Source organism: Phalacrocorax carbo, chromosome 1 (assembly GCF_963921805.1).
Source record: "Phalacrocorax carbo chromosome 1, bPhaCar2.1, whole genome shotgun sequence".
NCBI lineage: Eukaryota > Metazoa > Chordata > Aves > Suliformes > Phalacrocoracidae > Phalacrocorax > Phalacrocorax carbo.
Window position 1 is genome coordinate 146,457,722 of NC_087513.1, and position 26,665 is coordinate 146,484,386.

A 26,665-nucleotide genomic window follows, 5' to 3' on the forward strand; every position below is an offset into this window, starting at 1 on the left:
TTCCCAAATTTCCTTTGAGTTTGATGTACAGGACTGGTAAGGTCTATGTCTCATTCTAACTGTGTCTTTTTCAATGTCTCATTCTAGCACCTTGCCAGGAATTCTCACAGATACAGGTCTCAGAGGTAGTAAAATTCCCTCTGCAACATCAGAAGAAGTGTCTGGCTGTCTGACAGCGACCCTAACTTTTGCCACCAATGAAGAAAATGATTCTGCATGGGTTCAGCTGTTCTTTGGTTTGGTTGCCATCAGCCAGGTAGTACCAAGTGCAGCTCCAGCCCAGATGCAAATATACGCTGATTTTGCTGAGAAGGATGAATGAGGAGATAAGAAGAAGCTGGAGGTACTGTGGTGTGGGAGGGCAGATGGGGGAACTGGAAGTAAAACAGGGTCGGAGACCACTGGAATAAGGAGCAGAGGGAAGTTGTGAGGAGGTAGGACCGATTTCCTAATCCACAGGAAAGCAGATTTCATTAGATTTGCAGAACAACCTAGTTTATTCAAGTGTTGAAAGAAGGAAATACTCAAAATGAAACTATGACCAAAGCTGGCCAAACACTATGCCCCCTGATGTCATCACGAAGCCCTCACCTCAGCTGGTGCGTTTGTCATGCTTGTGACACTGCATGTGTTTCCATAGCCCTCTCTATTATGGCCCTTTCGTGCTTCCTTCTCTCATTACTGTATTCATTATTTTCTGACAGAACCTCATCCCCTTTGCCTTTTATTTTTTCCTTAGTGCTGGTACTCGCAGCAATATCAAACTGATGCCAGCAATTAAGTGACACCACTGCGTGCTTCTTCACAACGTTGTCTTCTGCATGTTGACCTTTTCCCAGCAAAGAGCCACACTGTTTTAACAGCCTACATCTCCAAGCCTTGTCTCTCTGGATGTCTTCTCTCTCACGCAGTGGTGACCAGCCACTTTCAAAGCCCTACGTACCAGCTCAGGGCATTTTTCATCTTCAGTCACAGCCTGGCAATTTGCAAACAGGGCTTTGTGCTGGCTGACAGGTCAGGAAGCTAGCAAAATAGTTCTTTTGGTTGAGATGATTTTATGTTGAGAGCAGGACAGGATCATGTATTTTTAATATGCAAGACAACATCAACAACAGTCAGAGGTGTCAGGGGAGAGGATTAATATTTTGTTTCGCAGAACAATTCAATCTTTCCTTTCAATACAGCTGCTAAGCTTTTTACCATAACCAAATGTAATTAAAGTGCTGCTGATCTACACCATGATTTGTAAATTGGAGTCCACCAAAAAGCCCCAACCAGCAGCCACACAAGCACACATCACTCCCCTGCCCACACTGCTAGCCAGAAAGACCCACGGCCATATGGTCTTTGAGACATTATCTGGTGTGAGTTTGGCAGGAGATACATAGCTTATTACTGTGCAATAGCCACATAAGATACTATGGCCTATGGAAGATAAATAATAACAAGTCTTCCTGCAGAATTTTCTGGCAGTCTGGATCTGGCCATGAAACTCAGTCAGCTCTTTTCTGGCTTTCTAAAAAAGCCACTCTTTTGCCCTTTCGGTCTTTCTCATCTACATAATGAAATGGCCATAAGGCAATAAATTTTTTTTGTTCTTCCCAGTCCACCAGAAGAACTGGCATTTTGATGGTCACTCTTCAATACAGTTCTCCACATTTGGCCACAGCCGAGTACTGCCTGCTGAGGCTCTACACTGTCCCAGTCTGCTACTGGTTCCTCGCTCTATCAGTCACTTATTTTTCATAGTAATTGTCATCCCCTTCACCCAATGCAACCAGAAAATGAGTTGGTACTTACTTGTATTGCTGTGTCCTGTAGATCCCTGTTGTGGCTCCTACAGTAATAATAGAAAAAAGGTACAATGTGTTATTTTTACAGCAATTTTTAGCTGCAGTACTTGCTTGAACATTACCTTAACAATACAAACAGCATTGTTAATTGTTCATTCAGTTCCAAAGTAATTTTCAATTACAAGAATAAATCCAATATTTCTTTGAAAATCCATTAATTCTAAGGCTTGTAAACTTATTTCACAACAACCCTTTAATGGTGCAATTCCTTGTATAGCTATTACGACTCTCCTGCTCACTGTTCATTTATTGATCAGCCAAAACTCGTCTATTATCTTCTACAATTTAGATGAGAAGACAGAGGGAAGGCCAGTATTGTTTCATGGACCATTGGATTCCTGAGGTAGTAGCACAGCTGGTCTTTCCTTTTCACATGTTGATATTGACAGCACCGGAGAATGGAAATACAGACTTTAGTTCTGGGTCCGCAAGATTACAAGGTCAACCTTGTATCTGAACTGCAATATCTATGAATACGGTGCAATAGATCAGACCATTTTTTCCTCTTGTGCAAATGTTCACATATTCTGCTCACAGAATTTCTTTGCATTCATCAAAATATAAAAGAAGCCTAAAAATAGAAGGGCAATACAAATATAAACTACAACAAAAAGATATTTAAATTAAGGGAAAAAAAGAACACTTTGCTATGGATGACAGCAGGGAAGGTATCCTGTATGTAACTCTGCTTCTGAATAACCCAGACATGCACAGGAATACCACCTCATATACATGCTGCAGTTGCAACTGCAGTAAAGACTGCTCAGAGAGGTCAGGCACCCACAGCAACACATGTGGCCATTTTCAGTGAGGAATCAGGCACTGGACCAGATCCCTGGTCCACAGAGGGAGAGCAATGAGCCAAATGCACAGCTCATCAAGAAAGGAACTGCAAGTCCCCAGAGAGCTCAAGCGTGCTCCGACTCAGCTGAGCTGAGCTGATTTTGCTGCTGAGTCACTCAGAAGCATGCCTCAGGGGTTTGGGGCCCGAAGAGTTTCTTGGCATCTCTAAATGGAGGTTGGCTGGACCGCAGGCACTGGGGTCTCAAGGGCTCAGCTAGTCAAATCCCCTCGATCTTCACCATTTGCTCTGGAGTCAAGGCTCTCCAGACTGCATGGCTTTGATCTGTACTTTTTATGCTATAATACATATCTGCAATTCACTGCATTCTACGCACCTGAAATGTGAGACATCAAATTTTTGGGCAAGCCCTAAGAGTTTCTGTCTTCAACTGCAGCATGAAAAGATCAGTACTGTGTTTCACATGCAGACAATAATTTCTCAATAATTTCAAATTGTGTACTTTTGACAAATTGCCTCAGCTTTTTGTGAATGCTTCTGATGAAGGGACATTAAAGCCTGTTTTTTCTGGTGACTGAATATAATCTTAAGAAGTCAGGATCAGCTTGCAGTGGTGATGTAGTGACATGTACACTTGAGTTTAAATGCTATTCTAGTAGCCAACCAGGCTGCCAATAAAAGCAGGCTATTAGAGCATGTTCAGTTTCCAGAATAGTGAATTTGAATTTATGTACCTAGAGAAGTTTGAAGGAATACAATCATATTGATGGAAATACCCTCAGGTTTGTAAAAGTGTTTGAAACTGCTAAACAAGGTTCTTGCTCACTCTTTTACATTTTCACCAACCTCAGGAAGAATGCACCCTCCCCCTTAACTGCCTAGCACAGTATCTTACCTCTGCCATCGGCTCTGCATAGTCTCAAATTTGGCATCGGCAAAACAAATGAGCTAGAACATTTTCACTTTCCCATTTAACTGATTCTTTAAAATAAATGTCTTCATTCTCAATGAATTATTCTTGACAATAAAGGATAATGCAAAAATCTCATTGCAAAATAGAGAACGCTCAGACTGAGGCAGGAAAAAAGTACAACTTTATGTAACTTAAAAACCAAAGATGAAGTCCTCACTTCTGGAGATTATTTTCTAGTGCATTTGCTCCAACTTGTTAAAATCAACAAGAAAAGAATAAGTAAATGATTTGAGCACGTAAAGAATAACATCACTACGATAACTTAGCTACTGCTGAGAATAATCACCCAACAGCTTTGTGACAAGACACCAGTTCTCCTGGAGTGGATAAATTAATTCTCAAATAACAAAATGATGTCTGATCCCATAATATCACATACACATAACTAGAAATCAAAACCCTGATCAAACTTTCAAGACATGAAATCACAGTAAAAATGAAGAAAGAGAGCAAAGCAGGCAGCAGAATCAAGAGCATTTTGTTACTGCACAAGAGTAGAGAATTAATGCCTGAACATGAAAGCTCATTCACACAAGCATCAAGTGAGCTCTTATTTACCAAATTTAATTATTAATTTAAAGTTTATTTATTAAGATGTTTTTAATAAAATTACAATCAAATAATTCATACAGAGTGTGACAGAGACAGGAGAAAGGAAAGCACACTGATTCAATTATCCTTAAGCTTTGAAAAACAAGAAATAAAGAGACTGTCATTGCCCCTTCCTAGTAAACTCAAGAGTACAAATTAATTCCACAGAGAAAGAAAATTCAAAGTTAAGGATGAAATGTAACTTTGTGCCCTCTATTACATAAAGGACAGTTCCCTAAATATGCTCTCCCAGCATTGCTGTGCTGGGAAACCTACTGGGCACTGCTGCACGTGCCAAACAAGACCTGTACTTTCCCTCCATTCTTGTGCATTAATGCAGACCTCCCATGTTAACAAGGTCTGATTTCATATACAGGTACAGCATATGCACATACATCCCCCCCCATCCAGCGAGCATCTAGTTGCATGGATGGTCACACCCACATGTGCAGTTTCAAATATACAATTCTATTATATTTGTGATATATAAACCTCAGCAATTTAGATTTTATTACCAGACTGATTTCAAAGCCAGTCTAGCTATAGTTGCTGTGGCCTTTGCAACTTTAATAGCCTAATTAATAAATTTCAAGTTTCAAGCTGTCAGATCACTAATTACTTGAGTTGCAGGTTAAAAGCAGTGTGGCATGTATGGGAACTAATGATGCTGACACTCACTTTTATAGACAGGAAAGTAAGGATGATTTGCATCCTTGCAACAGGGCAGGAGTCCTACAAGCTCCTCTTTTTCTCAGTCCCAAAATGATGAGTATCTTTACACTTGGGAACTGCCTTCTGTTAAAAAGAATTGCAGCCTACTTGCTTCTCTGGCTGGAAGAGTCATTGCAAATGAACGGAACTAATCTCTCAACGCTGCCATAAAGATTGAAAATGAATTCACGGTACCATGTGTTGGTTAGGACTCAGAGACAAACTCAATGCCCTGAATTTAGCCTTTTAGCCTCTTTGCTGGCCATGGGCACCACTTAACTGTCAGGCCCATTTGTCTGAATAACGTGTGATCCACAACAGTTTGGTGTAGTCCTTAGGTTTTAACACGTTGGGACAGCTACGTAGCTTACCTGTGGGAAAGCTTCCTAAGACTTATGGAGACATGCCCTATGAGATCCAACAAAGATTTTATACCACACTTTGTGAAAAGCAATGGCTAGCTTATGAATGTTTCAAAAGCATGTTTGGAAAACTTGCAAAGCATTCTTTGCATTTTGGAGCACGAAGAGCAGATGCCTTCTAAAGTCTGCAACTGTACAGATTCAGAGTAAGCCACAGAAGTAGCCTTTAAGTATTTTAAAATATTTTAAAATAGAGATGGTGTCTAAAATTAACATGATCTATGGCCAGTAATGCAGGATTTTCCCAGGACTCTGGTGCGTTTTGTTAGGTACTTCTTCCCCTTCTCACACAAAGCACTCTGATTTCTAGCCATGCAGACCACCTAGGCCACAATACAGTTGTGACATTATATGTACAAAAGTATGCTCATATATCATTAGATGAAATCTTGACCACCCTGAGCTTAAATAAAATGGAAATTCTACTTTGGTAGGAGAAAAGGAAACCACCTAGAAAAGGCTCTTTAAAAATGAATGGTAGATCTCTGAAACAGCTCTGCAGTTCAAACTATTAGAATATTTCCCAGAGAGATGGATGAACAGGCAGAGAGAAGATGAGAAAGTCAATATCAATCATTATTCACATATCTTTGCCCTACGGTCTGTGGTTCTCCTATTCTATACTTATCAGAATATATTTAGTTGTAAGGAAGTGAATTCATGATGGCCACACAGATACGCTGATAGGTGCATACGTTGCCCATGCACGTCCGCACGTGTGCCAGGCAAGCACATCACATGGTGATAATTATGGCAGAAACTGCAGAGCTGCAAGCACTACTTCATTTTTGTCATCCACATCTGGGGACTTCACCTGCTTGTATGCTGCTGATCCATCTATCTCCTACTCGACTTACTCTAACGTAACAAGCCTCTAGCCCGCCTACCATCTTCAATCAGCTGTCTGCCTTCAATGAGCAAATAGACAGTGAGTTATTTCCTTCTTTTTCTTTCATAACATGCCAGAGATATTTTGGTTTACACCCCTGGTACTTCAAAATCATGACACTCTCATCCACAGAAAAGCTGTTCTACTGCAGGCAAATCTTGAAGGTTTCTTGGCTTTGTGGTTATAATTATTCCCTGCACTAAATTTTGCAGAATGGACTTAAAAGTTACCAAGTAGCTTGCTTTAACAGGAGAAAGGCTATAAACAGCATCAATACCATCTTTCAAGCTTGAACACTTCATGAAATATGCTTGTGGTGTATAAACAGTATATGGTGATACAATGTGAAACTTTTATTGGCTTTTGCATAGGATAGCTGATTTCATTCCCTCCTGACTCTCCAAATATATATAATGTGGTTTCCCCAAGCTCATGCCAATGAGTTTTACTTTGCCACACTGCATCCTCCTGGGGATATGCATACAATATTGGAGCTGCTTTCAAGGGACTACCAGCAGGACCAGTGGTCTTGGTCCCTTGGGGGACCAAAAACTTCCCTGGAAGATATTTCTGTGGCCCCTCTGGGCATCACGGCACTGGGCTGCCTGCCTCTCTAGCAAAGCTGCCCGTGAAGCCAGGCTGGTGGCAGCAGATATGTGCCCACTCCTCAGCCCCCAACCACAAAGGCCAGTGTATTAGTAAAGCCCAACTCAGACCTCAATGGTTTCAACAAAATTCTCAGCCAGCAAAGCCAAATGAAGCAGGAGCAATGGATGCGAGCAGGAGCTTCTTGACACGCAGCAGCTGTATGTGCCCTGAGGTGTCAGGAGCCTCAGCAGGTGCCTGCAGAAGGCACCACATTTGGACACTCCACCAGGAACACCTGTGGTTTTGCCTTGCAGTGAGGAGCTTGTGACCCACACACCAGCATCAGTGCTGCTGCCAGGAGATATGCAAACAGGACTGTGTAGCCCTGCAGGGGCTGTATCAGGGAAAAGTCAGGGGATACTGGCACACACACGGAGGAGGTCATCAGCACGGCATCAACTTCAGCCCAGACACCACACATTCTTAGTCAGGTCTCATGTAGGGCATATTCTGAGGTGCAGGAGGCATGGTTCTACATGATGTTTTGTGTCTTACCTTGTTTGGGAAGGGAAACTTGCTTTGTTCTGCCTTTCCTGGTGTGTGAATAGCTGACAGTGGTGGAGGCCATGAATGGGTCATCTCCTGAAAAACAATATTGTACAGCAAACTGTGTTTATCAAGTCGATGGAATAGGAGACAATGATAGTATATCAGTAGCAAGGATGCCTGGGTAGTGGAATATTTAGGTTACTGCAGCTTCTAGGAAATGCCCAGTGTACGTATAATATAGACAATACATGAGCTACATTGATTTTTATCACAGACTCTTGAGAGCAGTTCTTAAGCACCATTTCATTTTCCTAAATAGTTAATGCATCTTAAGTGCAAGAAGTTTGATTTTTCTGACAATCTGCAACCACATTTTAATCATGCAATGTATTCTGGCTGGTGAGACTTACAGAAGAACTTTTTTTTGTAGTATGGGAATAGAAATTTCAGTTCATGACCAAGTAATGGGGTACACGCTATGGATTAATCACAAAATAGATTTCATAGACAAGGTCAGAATGATAAATGCTTAACACTTGCTCAACAGATAATTCCTAAAATTGCCTTTATCATTGTAAAGGAGTTGAACAAGTTCTTAACTACAATGTGTTTGTGCCTTGCAGGACATGGACATGTAGGAAGCCCTAAACAAGGTGTGCTACACTCCACCTTTGTCTCCTCCCTCTGTTGTTTTGAAGGAGATTTTTTAATAGCTAAGAGACATATGTATCTTGATCTGACTTGTATGCACTCATCCTTGACACAGCTTTGGGTAGCAGGTAGACACACATTCATTACTGTTATCATTCAAGCCTGAATGAGTTGGTCTCTAACGCAAAGCTGCTTTGGGGGAGGTATAAATTAAACACTTCAGACAAGGAGTTTGTTAAGAGAGAGGCTTTGTAGTCCTCTCTAGTGCAGGCTGTTAAAGGATGGACATGTTTTTTGACATGTTCAGCACCAACAGCCATAATATTTGGTACACAGTAACTCAAGCGAATTAATATGAGAAGTAGTGCAGAGTGTGACAACCCTGAACAGTTGTCCCGTAAGTTTCAAGAGCTGAAGAACAACTAACATCCTGCCTAAGCAGGGGGCTCACTGACACTATCAAAAGTTTGCCTGGCAGATGCTTTGCTGGGTTTTGATACCATTAGCTGACTGTGGAATTGTTTCTCAGTGATATTCCAGGGAGTCGTGCAGAGATCCACAATAAGTCCCAAAATAATACTGGAGTTATATTTTCATGACTCATTCCTTTTTAAAGAGGAAAGAAAATGTTCTCGTTTGAAAAAAGGTGTGGGTGAGTCCCTTGCCCATCCTTTGTTAGTGCTGATGGAAGTGCTTCCTGACCTGGCACGGACTGGGCTGGGACATTTTTTACATAGAGGAAAGTCTCCGGCTGTTCTGCCAATGAAAGGATCAGCCCTTTCAACATAGTTTATTAGTAATAAATGTCACCTTTAAAGCATTCTTGATAAACAGTTTATTTCCTAATAAAAACTGCATTCTTTTATTTTACTTGAGGTTAAAAGTTACATGATTTATTATACTTCTGTAATCTGTGTGCATACCTCTAATCAGAGCATCATCTGGTTTGCAGTTTCAGTATCAGAATTGTTTTGCTTTTCAGTTCTTCAAGGCAGATTGTTCATCTTATGACTTCCTTATCTGATAAGTGCCAGCAGTAGCAGTATATAGTAATTTTTAATATACAGTAACTTCTTTAAACTCAGGCAAAAAAACTACGGGCAACCAGACTGCTCTTTACTACAAGTACCTGGCACACATGCTGTTGTTTTAAAAAAATTAAGGAATTACATATTGAGCAATATTCCAACAGTAAAGGTTTAGGGCAATAAACTGATGAAAAAGAGATTTGCAATGTGGACATTCAATGTTAAGGCTGTGATCTAGAAAAGTATCACTTTCTCACCTGCTTTCTCTGCTTTTCTCTTCCAGGACCATTTGCCTACTTTCTAGAAAATGGGATATTGTGCATATAGACTAAAGGTGTTTCCACCAGTAAAACCCCATTTCCAAATAAAGTGTTTTTTTCCTACAAGTTGAGGTGCTGAGCCCAAAAGTACATATAGGAATGAACTATGTGTCCCTTTCGTCTGAAGGGCAATGCTTTAAGTTATCTCTGTCAATTGAAGAACTGGGGCAGCCAGACTAGGAACGTCTGGTGGCTTTGACCTGAAGTATCCTACTTGTGAAATATGCTATTCAGTACTTATGATTTCCATTTGCCCAAGAAGCAGTTCCTTCAGGTTTTACGGTGGCTGACCTGCACTGTCACCTTCAGGGAAACATCTTCTAAGAAGTCTGCTATATGCCACGCAGAAACCAATCTGTTACAGCAGCAGAGCCCTTGCCTCCCACCTTGCCTGCCCGAGTCTGACAATGATGCCTTCATCCAGGGAAAGGACCAGAGGGCTGATTAAAAATAAGGGTGACCTTTTTTTTGACATGTCAAAATCTTTCATTTCTTCTTTCTCATCCACACTTCAATGAAAAATGGCCTTAATGGTTGTTCTTTTTTTTTCAGCTTGCTTCTCTTCTCCTTTTTTACCTCAAGTTGTGATATATAATAAAGCTTTCTACATAATTTAAATTTGATGTAACCCTTTCTGACACAAAGATTTAGTAAGACCACTGATATTTGCCAAGGTTAATAATTGCCATTATCATTAATATCTGAATGTGAATTTACTAGAATAATATTTTGAGTTGTGATCATATGGTGTATTTATCGCTACCCTTTGGAATTCAGACTATACAAACTACTCAAACTATAAAATGAAATCACATTAGAAAAAAAAACCCAGAAAACTAACACAAAAAAATATAGATTGTCACCACTGAGGGGTAGTAAGATTTAGATGCAGTAGAATATTATTTGAAAAGAGAAACATTAAACTATGTGCACAGCCTCCTTCTGGCTGGCAAGAACAGAATCTCAAAAATCAGGAGAGAGGATTTGGTGTCCAGCAAGTGTCAACACTTTGCAAGGTCAAGCAGAAACAAATCCAGAATATGGTGTGCGTGCAAATCTCATGATTTTAGACTCTATCCGAAGATATCTGAGACAGATTAAAAGCACTAGTGGTGACATATGATTATATCAAGATCTTTTTTTAGTGCATGGTGTGAAATGTTTGAAACTGTAAGCCCAAACAGCAACTATCTAACTAACTAAACAGAAGGGACACATCTTTTATTGTTAAAATAAACTTTCATGCACAGCTTCTCTTTTCTGCTCAGCTAACTTGCCTGTCTTTGGAGTTTGGGATTGGCAGTATTGGCGTAAGGCACCCACTGCACTGAAAACAATGTTTCAAATGGACCGATGAAAATTTAAATGTACTTAAGGTCCTTGGCACCTTCAAATTGGTGTTAGAACATAGGTTGACACAGAAGATTTTTGAAATTACAAAGAGAAAAAAAAGCAGTTTTTTTTTTTAATCATAAATCAAATGAAAAGTAAGTCTGAAATGCCTGGCACCAAAAAATGTTCCAGTCACTACAAGAAAATGGTCTAATTTAAAACCAATTTAGATCTTTCTCCAAACTTGATTAAGTTAACCTTAAAGTCCTGAAAAATGTTAATTAAAGGAAGCACTGAGTAGCCATTTGGGCTCCAGAAGTGGGGAAACCACGAAGATTTCTGGATCAAAGAAGGAAGCCCTGACTAGACTGCTTCAAAATACATGTGCATAAGCATGTGTGCCCAATTGCATGACAACTTGTTTTTGATGACGACAACTGCCCTCCTGCTGCAGCCAGATGCAGAAAATAGAGCGGTGGCTCTGAGCCCCCTCTTATTTTAACACACGTTTTTCCTTGTGAGGGTTGTAGTGATGTTGTTTCACACGGATGTCCTTGCGGTGGTCGTGATGGTATGTCTCATTCACACACATATTGTAACTCTACAACTCTACAACTCTACTTGTCTCCACCTGTAGTAAATCAGTTTTCAGCAGTTATACATAAATGTCTAGTTTTACAAGCTATAAAGGTCCAAGCCTAGTTAATCTTAGTCAATGTGCCAACTTTGCTTTTCTTCTTACTGAAGGGTAAACCTTCAAATAAAGAAATCTATAGTATCGTGTATCCTTGCTCCAAATTCAGTTTCCGCAGCAACAATTAAGTAACGAGACATTTCTTGTGGATTAATGACTGCTTGGCAGTGTTTTGTTTGGGGCTTTTAACCCTAGCTTGTAGGTAATTTTTCAGGAAAAGTACCATGCAGAGGTAAATAATAGTATTCACTCTAGACTTAAGGCAATGCTATTTATCTAGTGCCATCAATCTTGCTGTGTTGCACACGATACCAGGAATGGCTGAACTGATTCAGAAAAATTGTAATTAATAAAAAGTAGGAAAACCAGTAGCATATAGATTTAAAGTCTAGCTGCTTGTATTATCTTGCTGTTCATTCGCTGTTAAAATGAGAACTTATCATCAGGCCATTAAGAGAATTGACTGTTTAATCCTCCTCTTTGCTTGTGCTCACCTAGCCAATTTTTGATCCATAATATTTTGTCTCTCCACAGACTATGATTTAAGAAATGTTTGCAGTGTCTCATAAAGGACCTGGTCAAACACCTTTGAAAATTATTTTAGCTGGCTCAACTTAATCCACTGTTCTACTGACACATTACAGGAATTACACAAGATTGGTAAGACACAGTTTTCCTTTGCAAATACTCTGCTGGTTAGCTCACAGGGAATGCAAAGGCTCTCTCTTTGTAGTTACCTACACTAAAATGCAGATTTTAGGGAAGCATTAGATATATTTATTCAGCTGGAAGTCAAGGCCACACAAAGCTAACATAGAGCTTTCCAAGATCCTTTAGCAAGTGATCACGGGGCACAGTCTGAGAACTTCTAATCCAGTTACTCTCCTGCCTTCATAAAATAGATTTTTTTTTTAAACAGAGGAGACTCTCTCTTCAACTGCTGTCAGTTGGCAAAGATCCCTTTCAGTTCAGTGAAGCTACACTGCCACTAGCTGACAGCATGGTTATGATTTTAGTGTCAAACATCCAAAGCAAAGAGTCTGACACTGAAACTTTTGGAGACTATGTCAAAGCTGACAGCATTTCACTATGATAAGGTTCCCATGATGTGAAAAGCAAACTTCCTTTTTTAAAAATTGATTCCTCTAGTGTCTGTTATTGCTGCAACTTTTGTAACCCAAACCTCAAATATACACCTGTAAAATAGAAAGATGAAGCTGTTTCCTCTTGTTTCTTTACGATGTCACTTATCCAAACTACCTCTACTTCACTCTCTTTCTTCTTCCTCACAAGCCCTGTAGTTTCCTTTGAGCACTTGGTAATTTCCCGCTTTCCATTTGAGCATCTTTTATTTTGTCATTATCCTTTTGATAACATGTTATTCAGAACCACCACCACCCAACAAGATATCTTGCCGTTTTCCAGCTTCTGCTGTTTTGTGTTTTACTTCCTTTCCATCCACTTATTTGGGCAGATTTTAATTTATAGTTAATATTTCATGTCATATATGATGCCAAATGCTTTCTACACTTGAGATAAGTGATAAACATGGTTTCACCCACCCACTAACTGAAGGAGAAAATAAGGGGATTACTATGAGCTCCCTGTCATGGAGCTGAAGTAGCCATAAGGACACCATTTATGCTGAGCTGGGTGCCAGTTCAGCACTGAACCTCAGTTAGCAGTTCTTCTGTCTCCCCTACTCCTGCTAAAATGATTTCAAGGAGTCACTTTTTTTATAGCAATCTGCTGCAAAACACATTCTACCACATTTCCCCTTTGGCTCCGGTCCCAAGACCCTTCAAATACCCTGTTGCTTTCTGTAACATGAATTCCTTTCAATAGGCTTCATTGGTATAACCAATATATCCAAAGATATATGACAATCTGGGGGATAGTGCTTGTCAAGGAATTTTTTTGTTCTAAGCAAAGAAATAAAGGTAATCGTGTAGCTTGTGACTGTGTCATTTGTGCTGTGTTTGGCTCTTCAGACCTGCACGGATGGGCATCAGCTGAAATTGCTTGATAGAAACAGGACTCTGTGTGCATGTGCACGCCTGTGGGCTGGGGAGAAGGAAAGAAAAAAAGTGAAATTAGGCCCTTGGAAAGGGAGAAGGTCAGAGATTTTGCAGACTGCAGCATTAAAGAATGTGTTCAGCATTAAATCTCCAGATGTTTGGTATCTACAGAACTAAACCATTCCAAATCATGAACATTTGCAACGTGATCTGTGGATCAATTCACTCTACAGCAAATCACAAATGCCAGTGCAATAAGTTTCTGTTTGGAATATGTTATCTCTGCTTTAGTGGAACCATCCTGCAAATAACCTGCAACATTTAGTCAAGGTTCAGCAATCTGGGACAGATAAATATAAAAGGAGGCTGCAGCTGCTTACTTATCAAACTGATTTATTTAGGTCCTTCATTGTATGATTATAATTCTTTAACAAAGAGTCTTGAAAATTGTTATTCATTTTGGGGGAACTAAATGAGCCTATAAGTCCAGAAGAAGAACCCAAGAGAAATGTGGTTTGATTTTAAGAGCAAGTGTTAATTAGGGTGTAACGCATGCCATGCTTTCTCATATCAGAGATAAGGCAAAAAGATTTATCTCTAACTATCAGGAAAGGATGAACATGTCCCTTTACAGACAACAGAATTTAGAGGGTTTCCTTAAAAACTTTTAAATATTCTTCACCGAAATGAAAAAAACAAAAAGACAAAATTTCTCCTTTAGTCGCAATGATGAATATCTGTTCTTAGCTAAGAAGCAATGTTTTTAGATGAATGCATTGGACCACATGATATGACAAACTGTCTGATAACCAGCCTTGCCTCAGCAAGCTGAGATGATGTGGTTAATCAAGGTACAATCTTTATTAGTGCATTAACCTCCTGCACCCAAGGACTGTGGATTCTAATTCCTGAATTGCCATGCAAGACTGACGCAGCTAGTTTTCTAGTCTCAGTTGGCAGCAAGCTAACAGAAGTGGCTAATGAAGATGAATAGCTGCCTCTAGGGAGCAGGGGGAGGAGAAGGAGGAAAGGAAAAGACCTAGGATACTTCAAGGTCCAGATCTCTGCATGATTTCAGATAATAATGAAAAAGTGCACATAGTCGACATTTTCAGAGATTGTAACAAGCATGCTAATTCTGCAGTCTGCTAACAAAGCAATGGTAGTGGCCTCAGGATTGCTCTGGAAACATTTCAAGAATTTAAAACAAAGACTATTGAAAGTGAAGACCAGGACACTGGTCAGGGTCTTACCCTGTTTTTGATGAACGATTGTATTAATATGGACAAAAGAGCAGACAAAAAAATGCCCAAAGCTAAAAATCAGACACATTTACTAAGGAAAACATCTGCAGTTTGGAGAAGACAAAAATACCATCACAGTAAATATTTAGCAATACTGAAATATCTTTGCCACAAATGCATGTAATGCTCTAGTGTAAACATCCTTTTATTCCAGACAAAAATACACTGCTAAATGTAAGGAGTTAATTGAAGCAAGATTTGTGGGGGAAAAAAATCTACTTTTTTTCAAACTAGAATTTTTTTTCAAGCTTTTTATTTTGTGGGAGGCTGGAAGCTTTCTGACTGGTACGTTAGTGGTCCTGGTTCACCCCCTGGACAGAAGGTGAAATGGCAGGTCATCAGTTTGGCCTAATTTGGTTTTAGTTCCAGTCTTTCATACCCCTGAAGCCAGTTTAGGAGGACTGGGAGTACCATAAAGCCTTCCTTAGTTCCTGGGAACCCAAGGGCTTGTACAAAGACCTCTTTTGTGCATCTACAGTGGAGATTCACCAGTGGCTGTGAAGTGATAATTTTAGCTCAGCTTGTTCAGCCAGTTGATTGAGTATTTCAAGCTTCACGAACTTTTGGGTAACACAGTAGTGCCTGTGTGCTCTGTGGACAAGTTATGGGCAGACATTACATGAAGTAAATACCTTGTGCTCTGGGTTAAGGTTTAAGGTCCTACCAGAACGCCTTTTGGCTAATGTACCTGCAAAGGCTGCCAACCATAACAAGAAGAAAGAAAGCTTCTGTTCTGTGCTACTACAACAAACTTCTTGGTCAGTGTGAAAAGATGATAGAGAAGGTAAGAAAAGTCCATAGAAATAAAAAAGTCAGAATTAAAGTATTAGAAGTTAAACTGTTGTCAAATGTGGCTCTATAAAGCATAGCTCCGAGAGGTTTTGCATTTGTGGTTTCTTAACGATATTACACTAAATGTGCTCAATTTACAGGTGAAAATTACACAAGGCTGGGACCTCAGACTGTGGAGCTGAGCATCAAGGCAGGGACTCTCCTTCCCTTTTCCCTGCTGTAGCACAGAGAGGTTCTGCAAGGCAAAGCAGCCTGTAAATCCTTCCTGGACAACCTTGCATGGATGTGGCTGACTGCAATTAGCGAACAATTTTGTTTATGATGCTCTGACAACTTGGGGAATCTGTTCATATACAAGTCATTTATTCTGAATGAGATTAAGAAATCAGTGTAGCACTGCATGCTTCAGTGTATGTGAATTCAACCATCTGTTCTCAAGGTTGCATCGTGTGCCTCTTAGATCTGAATTGACAGAGAGATGTTAAATCTTGATGGTTTGTATTCTACAAGTAGTACAGTGGCACAATGTGATGGCTGAAGCTGACAGAGACCAGTTCAGCTAGGAGTAGAGAGTTGTACAGAGTTGAACACAGACAAACTCATGCCCACAAATGAAGAAGATCATATATAGCTGGTAGACTAGGACACTGGACCCAGAAAGGAGTTGAGATCACCAGAGGACAAACAACTGAAAATAATCTCCCAACATCTCATGCTCTTGCCCGAAGAACTCGCTCTATCATTGTGCATTTGAAAATGGAGAAGTAACTAGCACAGTAAAACCAGCGAGGCCAATGCTGGAACAGCCCGTTTAATTGACCACATTTCTTCAGAAATATTGGAAATTTTGAGAAGGTGAAAAAAGGAACAAAAAAAGATGACAGGTATTTACAGAGATCAGCCCTGTTAGACTAAGAGCTACTCTGCTTGATTTGCATAAGCATCTTCACAGGGGATAAAAAACTCTAATATGACTTTTAGAAAACTTATTTGTAGCCAACTGTCAAGTGTCCCAAGGCAAAAAGTAGAACCTCTACTCAACACCTTCAACAGGATTCACACGACATGACTTAAAAAATTATGTTTTTTCATGGTTAATAGGAGTCCATGTGTACAAAATTTCCAAATAGGTCTCAGTGGAAAAAGTTGTCAGTTCACAATAATAGGAAAAGATGAAAACCACTGACTTCTTGTATCATGAGCCAATGGACAGAAGGACAAAAAGGCAAACTGAAGTTAGGAAAAAAAGAACAACTTCTCATGAGCTGGCAGTTCACTGCTGGGATGCACTGCTATGGAAATGCCTGTCTTCATCTCTAGAAGTCTTATGATCAAGAAAGGATGTTTTTCTGAATGATATGCTTCAGCCAAATACAAGATAATGGGGTCAAAACAGAGAAGAGTGGCTGTAGTTATCTGGCTTGTTACAGAGGTCAGAACACTAGTCATGATGGGGGATAAAATACACCAAACTCATACCTAAAACATATCTAAGTGGGATTCTTGTTCTTTATTTTGGAGCTTCTTTTTCAGTCCACCAAAATCATTAGCATTCATAGCTCTCAATACCGGCTTTTTAAGTCAAGAAAACATGTGAACCATTTGTTTTCACATGTGAATGCTAGGTACTGACCAAAAAAAGCAGTGATTAAGAGAAAGGGATGTTCCATTGTGTTTTAGAAAAGATAGAAACAAAAGTCTGCTCTTTCCTTATGTAACAGTAATCTGCTGCCCAGAGTTGTCCCCTGTGGCTTTTGATTGTATAAGGTCCAGATGCATCACAATTAATCTCAGGGATTTTACTGAGGGGTCAACACGGTGAAGACATTTGCCTGACACTCTTGCTATAGTCAGCAGAAAGAGAGTCTCCAGCACAGGGCACATCAGCAGACCTAAGATCTGGAGCAGCCTCTGGAAGTGACTTTCTGTATTGTCTAGAGATGGAGTCCAGGCTGATGTATGCAGTCCTAAAGTGCCTCCAACAGGGGGCACTGAGTCAAGCTTTGTGCCTCTTGGAGCAAAGTTTTATTTCTACATGTTTGTATGGCACCCAGCACGGAGATTTTGATCAGTGCTGTGCCTCTCTAGTTGCTACAGTCACACATACAAGTTGAGGGAAAATCCAAAGATGACTTCCTGTCAGTGCTCTTATTTCAGCTACGCTGCCCTGATACGTTTTCTTAGGCCATCTCTTATGTTATGACCCTATCTCCAAACCTGAGAGTGTTACCACGGTTCTGTATCTTTGCTGCCTGCATATCAGGGTGAGAGTCAAGCACTCATAAGACCCTCTTCCCTACCCTCCCTGTATTTCTTGGAAACTTATATACTCCTTATGACCTTTTAATACCTTCACATTAAGAAGACATTGCTGTTCCAGAAAGGACGTCTGTGATAATCTAAAATGTTTTCCTTAAATATACAGACAGCCCAGTATCAGGTTTTCCACTTTTAAAGTTGTGGGTAGTGAAAAGGTTAGTCAGCTATCATCTTTTCCTTCTAAAAAGTCACATTTGGATTGTGTCTCAGCCTGGAAGAGCAGTTGGATGGCAGAGGAGAGCTGAGGTGCTCTCCATCTGGTCCCCAGCCTCGATCCCTGGAGTCGGGACCAGGGTGTGCAGAACAGTATTCCAGCAGGTCCATGTAGGCACAGCCACTACCCAGGGTGGCTCTTTGTCTCCTGTTGTCTTCAGTAACGTACATGCCCTCCTTCACCTGGTAGGCTTAGTGGAAAGAGGGTCTCTGTACTACCAACCTCTCACCTTGGGGCCTGGAAAATGAGCCCTGGCCAGAAGTGGGAGCCAGGTGCAAACACCCTCCTCCTCCCTCCAGAGCTCCCCAAGCAAACAACCCAGATTCTTCTGGAGCATCAGCCACCCACACTGGAAAAAATCCAGCAAGGTGGCAAAGCTGGGCTTGGTGTTAGAGCCAGAGGCTTCTGGGCCTGCTCCAAAGCTCTTTGTGATGTAAAAGGCTGGCCAGATCCTGCTGCACTTGAAAAAGTGAGTTAATAGCACTTCCTTTTCCCCATTTGTAATGCAATTCCTGTATGTATATGTAGGTTATAATCTCTCTGGGATAAGCACTATTTTGTAGCATGTATATGGCACTGTGCATACTTAGGCTATGATTTTGTTCAGAAGTTACCAGGAGCAGCAGGTTTCATTGACTTTTACAGTGGTAAAAATACCAGCACAAGTGGGCAGAGATTCAGAGGATAGTCCCTCTTAGATAAGTTACTAGAAAATTTTGTGGAAAACATTTGTAAATAATTAATTCACAAACAAAGCTTGCACAGTGCAATGGTAGAGGTTCTTTACCAAAGATATTTTGTCCTCTACCAAGGATAAAGTGTGTAGTTGAATCTCCTCAAAACTACTACTGCACCTTGAACTGTTCAACTTAGTGATCTGTGAATTGACAGAAACTTTTGTGGACAAGACCATCTGACAGTATTTTAGATGGGTGAAGTGATTTCTTTTTCTTTTTTATATCTTCTGGTGTTGAGGTTTGAAGGATTTTGTCCAAAATGTGTGTCGAAAACATATGGGATGGGAAAAGAGGAAGAAAATATGTACTGGAAGACTCCTCAAAATAACTGAATAATTTAGTAGAGAAGTTCGTGCATGCACTTTCCATCCAAAGTCCCTCAAGCACTTCCAAGATCCCCATCCATGCACACTGTGAACCCTGGCCAATGCAAGCTGGATCCAAAAAGGCTGGAGGTTTCATTGTTGAGAGCATAGGCAAAAATAAAGCCTGGAAAGTGATAAGACCCAAGTCCTGCTGCTATGTTCCACTTTTTGTTTGGCTTATTGGGGTAAAAGCAGATAATCAGGGCCTTTTGCATCACAGTCAAGGGTTTGGTAAGGAGAAGACACTGGGCTCCTATCATAATCATTTTTCACCTATTTTGCAGAGACAAAGCAACTAATCGGTAGGTAGAAACAGACTATTTTTTCACGTTAATCTGCAGGTTGTTTAGGATGTTTAGAAGTCCTGTGACAGGGCCAGTCAAGAGTGTGAGCGCATGGGGCACTGCCCCTGCTTGCAGAGCTGGCACGATCACAGTTCCTGCACCTCAGAGGCTGCAGGCTCCTCGGAAGAAAAAGATCCAGTCCTGCACCCTGAAAAGACTGGCAAGGGTGGGGAGAGGGCTTGAGGCCAGTCCCTTTTTGCTGTGTAGAAAAATATTAGGCTTGCCAGCAGCACGGTGCTTCTGGGAGACCTTGCGAGGGCGTTATGCACAGGCAGGGAGCCCGCCTGGGCTGCCATTTCTCATCATCATGTTCTCAGAAGCCAGCACCAGGAGCACAAAACAGCACTTGCCACTTCTCCCCGCTACATGGGGTGGCCTTCGGGAAGCTGTTGGAGGCAGGGAGAGCCCCTTTGTTTGCCCCAGTTGTCCCTAGGGAATCTGGCATTTCTCGTTAAAAATTATTTTAAATTGTGCTTCTCTCTAGCTGCAAATATGCCCATGGAGCAGTGAAGGAGACCGTTCTTTAGCTGTGTAGTTCACACTTATCTAGCGTTTATATTAAGTGCAGTCTCCAAAGCTATCATTGTCTCAAGGTCTGTCTGCTTTATGCCCTGAAACAATATTTAGTGCTTATTGTACACACTGGCTTTCATTTGCAAGGTATTCTGCAAACCTGAATTAAGCATTCCAGCACCCCTGTAATCTCTGTAAGTACTGTACTATTATTATGAGGTAGAACACATAAAACTGGAATTAAGGTTGAAAGAATCTTGAGTCAGAAAATCCCTTAAGAAAATCCCTGTCCCAGCACAAATGGTATCGAGGGTGACAATGCCATTCTGCAGCTCCACTTGGAAAAAATAGTAGAAGTATGAAAATATATACTGAAGCTTTAACTCTGCTCCTAAAGCATGTGTTCTGGCTTCATCTATTATACTGTTCATTTCATTAAGAAGCAGAGTAACACTAGTATCTTATTCATTATTGTAGGCATTGTCTGCATAAGGAATTTGCATCTATTTTTAAAAAAGCAATGGTTTTAAACCACCTTAACTAAAACCAAATACATTTAGATTTACCTAAATTGGTTAAAATCAAATTAAATGAATGGAATGATAAATAACTAGATCTTTGAAACAGTTTGTAAGCAGACTGATTATGAAAAAATTAAACTGGAACTGATGAAACACCTGTATGCACAGAAAGCCTACGCGGACTAGCGTATCATGTTGCCTCACCATTTCTAGGTATCCTCTGTTGATGTTGTACCAGACTCTCAGTACAAAGACAGCTTGGTTTTACAGCTGGAATGTTATGAAAGATTATGGTAACAAAAGTTTTTACAACTCTCTAAAACATTCCTCAAGATGTTTGCCAGCAAACAGTGGGTGATTATGAAATTACAGGCTGCACCGTGACAGAGGCATGCAAGGAAGTAAGATGGTTACAAATGCTTGTTTATTTTTGAGCATTTAACTACACATGATTTACTTATCCACTTTAGAGCAAAATTAACATTCTTTTGCTGTCATTTAAAAAAATGAGGATGTATATATTTTCTTTTTTTTTAACCTCATAGAAATAATGTAGAAAAATTAAAGTAATACATAAAGAAAAGGAAACAAGACGTACCATTACCACTTTTTAATTATGTTACCTATTTTTTGGAGAGCAGGGAATCAGGAGCTGCTGCCTTAGGACTGGAAACTTAAAATATTAAAAGTCATGAAAGGTTGTTTTGTGGCAGCAAATGTTAATTTCTTTTGATTTCTCTTCATGCGAACCATCAAACCGCAATTGACTGCAATAAGAAGGTCCACCTAATGTCTACATATCAATTAATTTCCACTTAAGCCTTCAATGACTTTCCTACCCAGGGAAGGATTTCACCCCTGTTGATTAAAGGTAGTCCTTTAGGTCAGTTCTTTTTTTACTTTGAAAAAGTTTCTTAGCAAAACAAAGCAGTGGATATATCTTTCAAAGCTTTAGTATACGCAGAATCCCATCAGAAGAAAGATCATAACATAGAGCTTTTTTCCCTACCAGCAATAAAAGCATAAATAAGAAACAACCTCAAAATGAAACGGAGACAGTTGGAGATTACTACAATGGTAAAAGAGTACTGTAATCATGAACATTTCATGCTTTTTGTGTGAGAAAAATGGGATCCTGGAATTATGCCAGGCAGCTTAAAATAATCTGCATGGGCAAGGCGATTGTATGCAACCAGTGCATGTTGAGAGGAGAAACGATGATCTGGGGTGACCCAACTAATGCAACTCTGTGTTCAGAATACCAGACATAAAAAAATACCAGCAGTACAAACCTGGCCCATCCCCAGTGCTGAATTACATCAACAAAAGGGAACTCTGGTTACAGCAAGGCAAAGCAGAGCGGCCTGCCAGGGGGTTTGCCGATTGTTCAGCAAATAGAAAGAAATACTCATAATACCTGTGTGCAAGGTAGACTGAAGTTTTAAGACATAGTGTGTTATAAAGTGAGATGAGAAAAGATAAAAACTGTGCTTTCAAATTAATCCTTTAATGCCAACTAGCAGTAAAGCTTTTAGTAGAGTCTGTTTGCTTTTATTGATAGGTTCAATGTGTTGAATCCCTATCCATATTTTAGCCCCAGTGCCTAGGTTCACATCGCTATTGGTTTCTGATGCTTAATCTCATTAGTACAGCTATTTGTATTGATATACCCAATAAGGTTGCTAATACTACCTTAGCTAAGTGTTATTTATTGTATCTGTATATACAACAATATTAACACAGTCAAGCATCAGCATCAGCACTTGAGGGCACCATTAAATTCACCCAGTGTTCAGCGAGAGATTTAATGATGGATTTAATAGTATTAAATAGGAAAAAATGCCCTCGGCCTTTACATTCTCATTTAAAAACATATGAAAGAGTAGTAATTCAGGCAGTTATACTTCCTTCAAAGATTTTTCCTTTAAATCACACTGAGCAATATGAGATCAGCTGTACTTTAGCTGTTAGTGTATCTTGACCAAAGACAGCAGCCCCTGGCCTATCAGAATTACCAAACTGTTGACAAATTCAGCTCAAGTTCCTACATTAAATATGGGTGAGTTTACTGCTACAACAATGAAGACAAAGATGGGGGAAAATTAGCACTATGGTGTTGCCTGTGAGCTACATTACAGAGACTTTTGTAGCAAATGTAAGCAGAGCCATGAAATAAGTGGACATTAAGTTCTTATGCTGATTTTTTTCATAGAATATAAATAGCTTGGGTTGGGGTTTTTTTTTTGTGCAGTAGTGTGCCTACTGAATTTTCCCATAGCTTTTAGCTGCATTTACCTTGCTTTCTTTCAGTCTCCAGATGCCTGTTACTGAATAGACCTACCGATATTCTCTAGCCCAACAGTGAGAGAATTTCACCCAAGAAGGGCATGTGAATAGCTTTTTTTTTCCTGTCTCTGAAGCAATTGCACCCTTTAGGTCAAAGGAACTAAGGCTCAGCCCGACACCTGAAACTTTCTTCATACGCTGCCCAGCCTAGTCTGTCCCGTTACATTCAGTTTGAAACCACTAAGTGAGTGGAAAAAAAAAGTTGGAAGACAAAGATGCTCTCTATTGACCCTTGCCAGTGATTAGAAGGTCACCCAAGCACCTGCAAGTTCTTCTTAAGTTCAGAAACAGTGGGCCATATGTGCAAGCTCTCAGTGACTTCCATATGTACAATTCAATTTATATCAGCATGAAAAAGCAACTGTTCAGTTTTAGGCTTTTTTTTACATATTTTCAGTGTCTATCACGAAAAAGATTATGCAAACACTTATAGTAGCAATATGAATACTGACAATTAAAAGATAACAGTAAAAGCATCATATCTGAATTTGAAACCAAATTAAAAAAGTTTTTTCAGTAATTTTGGCATTAAAGAGAATATGGATCAAATCAAAATTATATTTCCACACACATGGGTAATAACACTTAAAACTAGATCCTTAGCAGCAAACCATACAAAAAAACAACAAAAAAAGCCCAAGTGACTGTTTATGAGGGAACATTCACATTTTCCTCAGAAATTTCCCTGCTTGTGAATAGTTCTACCAACACACCTACTGGGGCATTTTGAACAAACTTGCTATCTAATATCTCACAAGATAATGTACCTAGTTTAAAGCATGAGTTATGCAACAGAGACAAAGAAAGGGACAGGCCATTCTCGTTTCCTCATACATCTAGTCACACTGGATTAATTATAGAGCATTATATAAATGTGGATGTGTTTGATTTCACAGTGCTTTCCAAAACAAGGGTAAAATTTTGCTGACGTTCAGCCACATCACTGCTGGGAAAAAGCCATATAGGATACACAGTTCACTGCACAACAGTAAGGGGCTGGGGGGTAGGTTAAAGGAAATATTATCCAAGGATGAGAAGAAATCCCATTTCTTATCAGACAAGCCCCCAGGTCTCTGATGTCATTTCAGAACATGGGGCTGTTACAGATACAACTAACATCCTCATATGTTGAAACATACGCTTCTCGGTTTATCCATTTCAGAAAAATGAGCCAATATGGAAAACTAGATTCCTGTTCATGCCATTAGAGCCAGGACTCCCGCATCCACCTGCACACTCTCATGATTTTGGTGCACGAGACCTTGGGTGGATCCGAAGCTAAGGCTTAGTTTATACATCTGTAAGTGTGGTGCATACGTAACGTGAATATTTTGCACAGTTATTTTGGATAAAGAGGAAGTAATTTTTAATTAATTTATAAAACAAGGATCTTAAGTGGTATGGTTTGCTGAGAAAGTACTAGTACAGGTACCACAGAGCTGTCTTCTCCTGCAATCAACACCAAGATTATTATTTTTTTTATCACCTCTAACAGCAGGCAATCCAGTATTAGGCATTCCTAAAATGGCTTTGTAGCACCTTGCCATCTTTGGATGAGGCACTTGTGGTGAGTCTTTCAGAGGCTCTAAGCTTTACTTCTGTCTATGGGTGCTCAGAGACAGCTCCCGCTGAAGTCAATGGAAGCTGAATGCCCATATATAGGAAAAAAAAGTAATTTTACTAGTAGCAGTAAGGATTTGAAAATGCTTCAGTAGGCAAAATCCCTTCTTCAAGCTGGCTGCTAAGATGATATACTTTAAGAGACTGAAAAGGTTCATCTAGAATTTGCTCTGTTGGTTAAATAATACTTACACAGGTTTTTGCATGCCGATTATGTATCAATTATTGTATAATTGCATCATTACTTTAATTAGATTAAAGTACATAATTGGGATGCCTAATTACAGAATGAGGGGGGAAAAAAGGTAACTTACCCGACACTAACTGTGGTTCTTGAAGAGGGGCTGTCCACACAGATTTTGCTCCAGGGGCAAGTTTCTTGTGCAGGAGACACCGGTTTCCTCTACAATGGCAACACCTGAGGTGGCCCCAGGTACACCATCCCCATCCAGACCCTTTCAGGAGCACCACCAGTAAGGTTGTCATGGGGAAGCCATTTATCACTTGGTACCTCACCAGTGAGGTATGCCAGAGCACTGGACTCCAAGACAGCGGGGGGGGAGGTGGGTCGTGGAGTCTGCGTGGAAAACTCTTTGTGAAAAACCACAGTTAGTGCTGAGGAAGCTGCTCCTCTCCTCCAAGTGCTGGTCTACAAAGACCCCATTCTTGGTAATGAACAAGCTGCAATTTAAATCCAGATATGGGAGGAGAAATCTTACCCAAAGAGCAACAGGGACCAACTTTATCAGCACTGGTCTCTGATTTACCAGCTGGAATTGAGTACTTGGAGAAGTAAATGTGTAAACAAAGCATTAGGAAGCAGGTCTGAGTACCTCAGCAAACCGAGTAGGACGCGCTCTCCTCTGGAGGATACTCGTTAGTAACCCATGGGAAATTGGAATACAGTACAAAATTTACCTGGGCAAGTTTGCATATTAATAAATTGGCTTCTAACCATTTCATACTGGATACCTGAGGAATTTTGGGGGGTCACATGAATGTGCCAATCCTATACACATTAAATGGCATCTCACCATCTTACTTGTGAGTGAACTGAGATTCTGGGGAAGAAAACAAGTAGAAGGCTAAACTGATGGAGTTGAAGATTAATCTGAGATCTGCAGAAGTCTCTAAAACTATCTGCAGGTGTTGAACCTGCATTGTGTCTGGTCTTTATTGAAAGCTCTCAAAAGAATGAATGCTATAGGGTGGTTTCTTCCCTAGATATACTAGTTTTAAAGAGTCACTTTTGTACCTTCAGAAGACACAGTAAGAGCCTGTGAGGAACTCCATCATGAAGCTGGAATGGCCTGGTAAAGTGGGGAGACCCCTGTGGGGACAAATGCCTCATGAAAGCGAAGCTACAGCTATATAATTTTTGGCAAAGGGACCTAAGATTTTGGGCTTCTCAGAATCTTTTGAATTTAGGAAACCATTTCAGATTAAGCTGAATTTTGTCCTTCAAAGGATGAGGCAGGGGGTGGACCATCAGGTCCTGGATCTTTCCCCCGTTCTCTAGGAAAGGCTCCTTTCAGGCTGTTGCAGGCCACGTTGAAACACCAAGACGAAGGGTCCCTCTTAGCTAGGAACACAAGGTCTCTGCAAATAATCTCACTTTGGGATGTGAAACTACATGATAATTGTGAATGAGAGGTGCAAATGCCTAGTTATGGTCTGGACTCCTGGTCTGGACCCACTCAGCAAAGCACCCCACACAGACACTGCATGAGCAGTTCCTGCCCCAAAGTGCTGGCAGTCCAAATACATGAGATGAAACTCAAGATGGATGCAGACAGGGGAAGCAATACAAGGAAACAATGACTTAATTTTGACTACCAAATAGTCTTAATCTCACTAAGATTATGTAACAGTATTTTGGCATCCCAGCTGCTACTGGGCATATTTGCTATTCTCATTTTTTCCCTAGAAATATCACAGTGCATTTAATATGTGAGCTGATCAAAGGCATTGTCAACCTCTGTATCCTAACCAAGAGATGATAAGTAAGTTGGGGGCAAGACCAGCAAGAGCCAAGAAGTGCCATGTTTGACAACATAGGAAAATGGATGCCAGCAAAAGCATCCCATGGTTGAAGCTGCAGATTGGCTCAGCCTTTTTTTTTTTTTTCACCTGGCAACTCAGGCTGAAATGAAAGTGGCAAGACCAAAA

General features: G+C 40.3%; 1 protein-coding gene across 1 annotated transcript in view; it reads right to left on the reverse strand.

Annotated features, from left to right (window-relative positions):
• The window catches only part of AFF3 (ALF transcription elongation factor 3), a 280,917-nt gene that overhangs the window by 129,333 nt on the left and 124,919 nt on the right, over positions 1-26,665 (reverse strand). Inside the window, exons 5-6 of the mRNA XM_064445545.1 lie at positions 7,385-7,471; positions 1,801-1,837 (exon numbers count right to left, since the gene is read on the reverse strand). Of these exons, the coding sequence (XP_064301615.1) occupies positions 1,801-1,837; positions 7,385-7,471 (124 nt within the window). The remainder of the gene's footprint in view (positions 1-1,800; positions 1,838-7,384; positions 7,472-26,665) is intronic.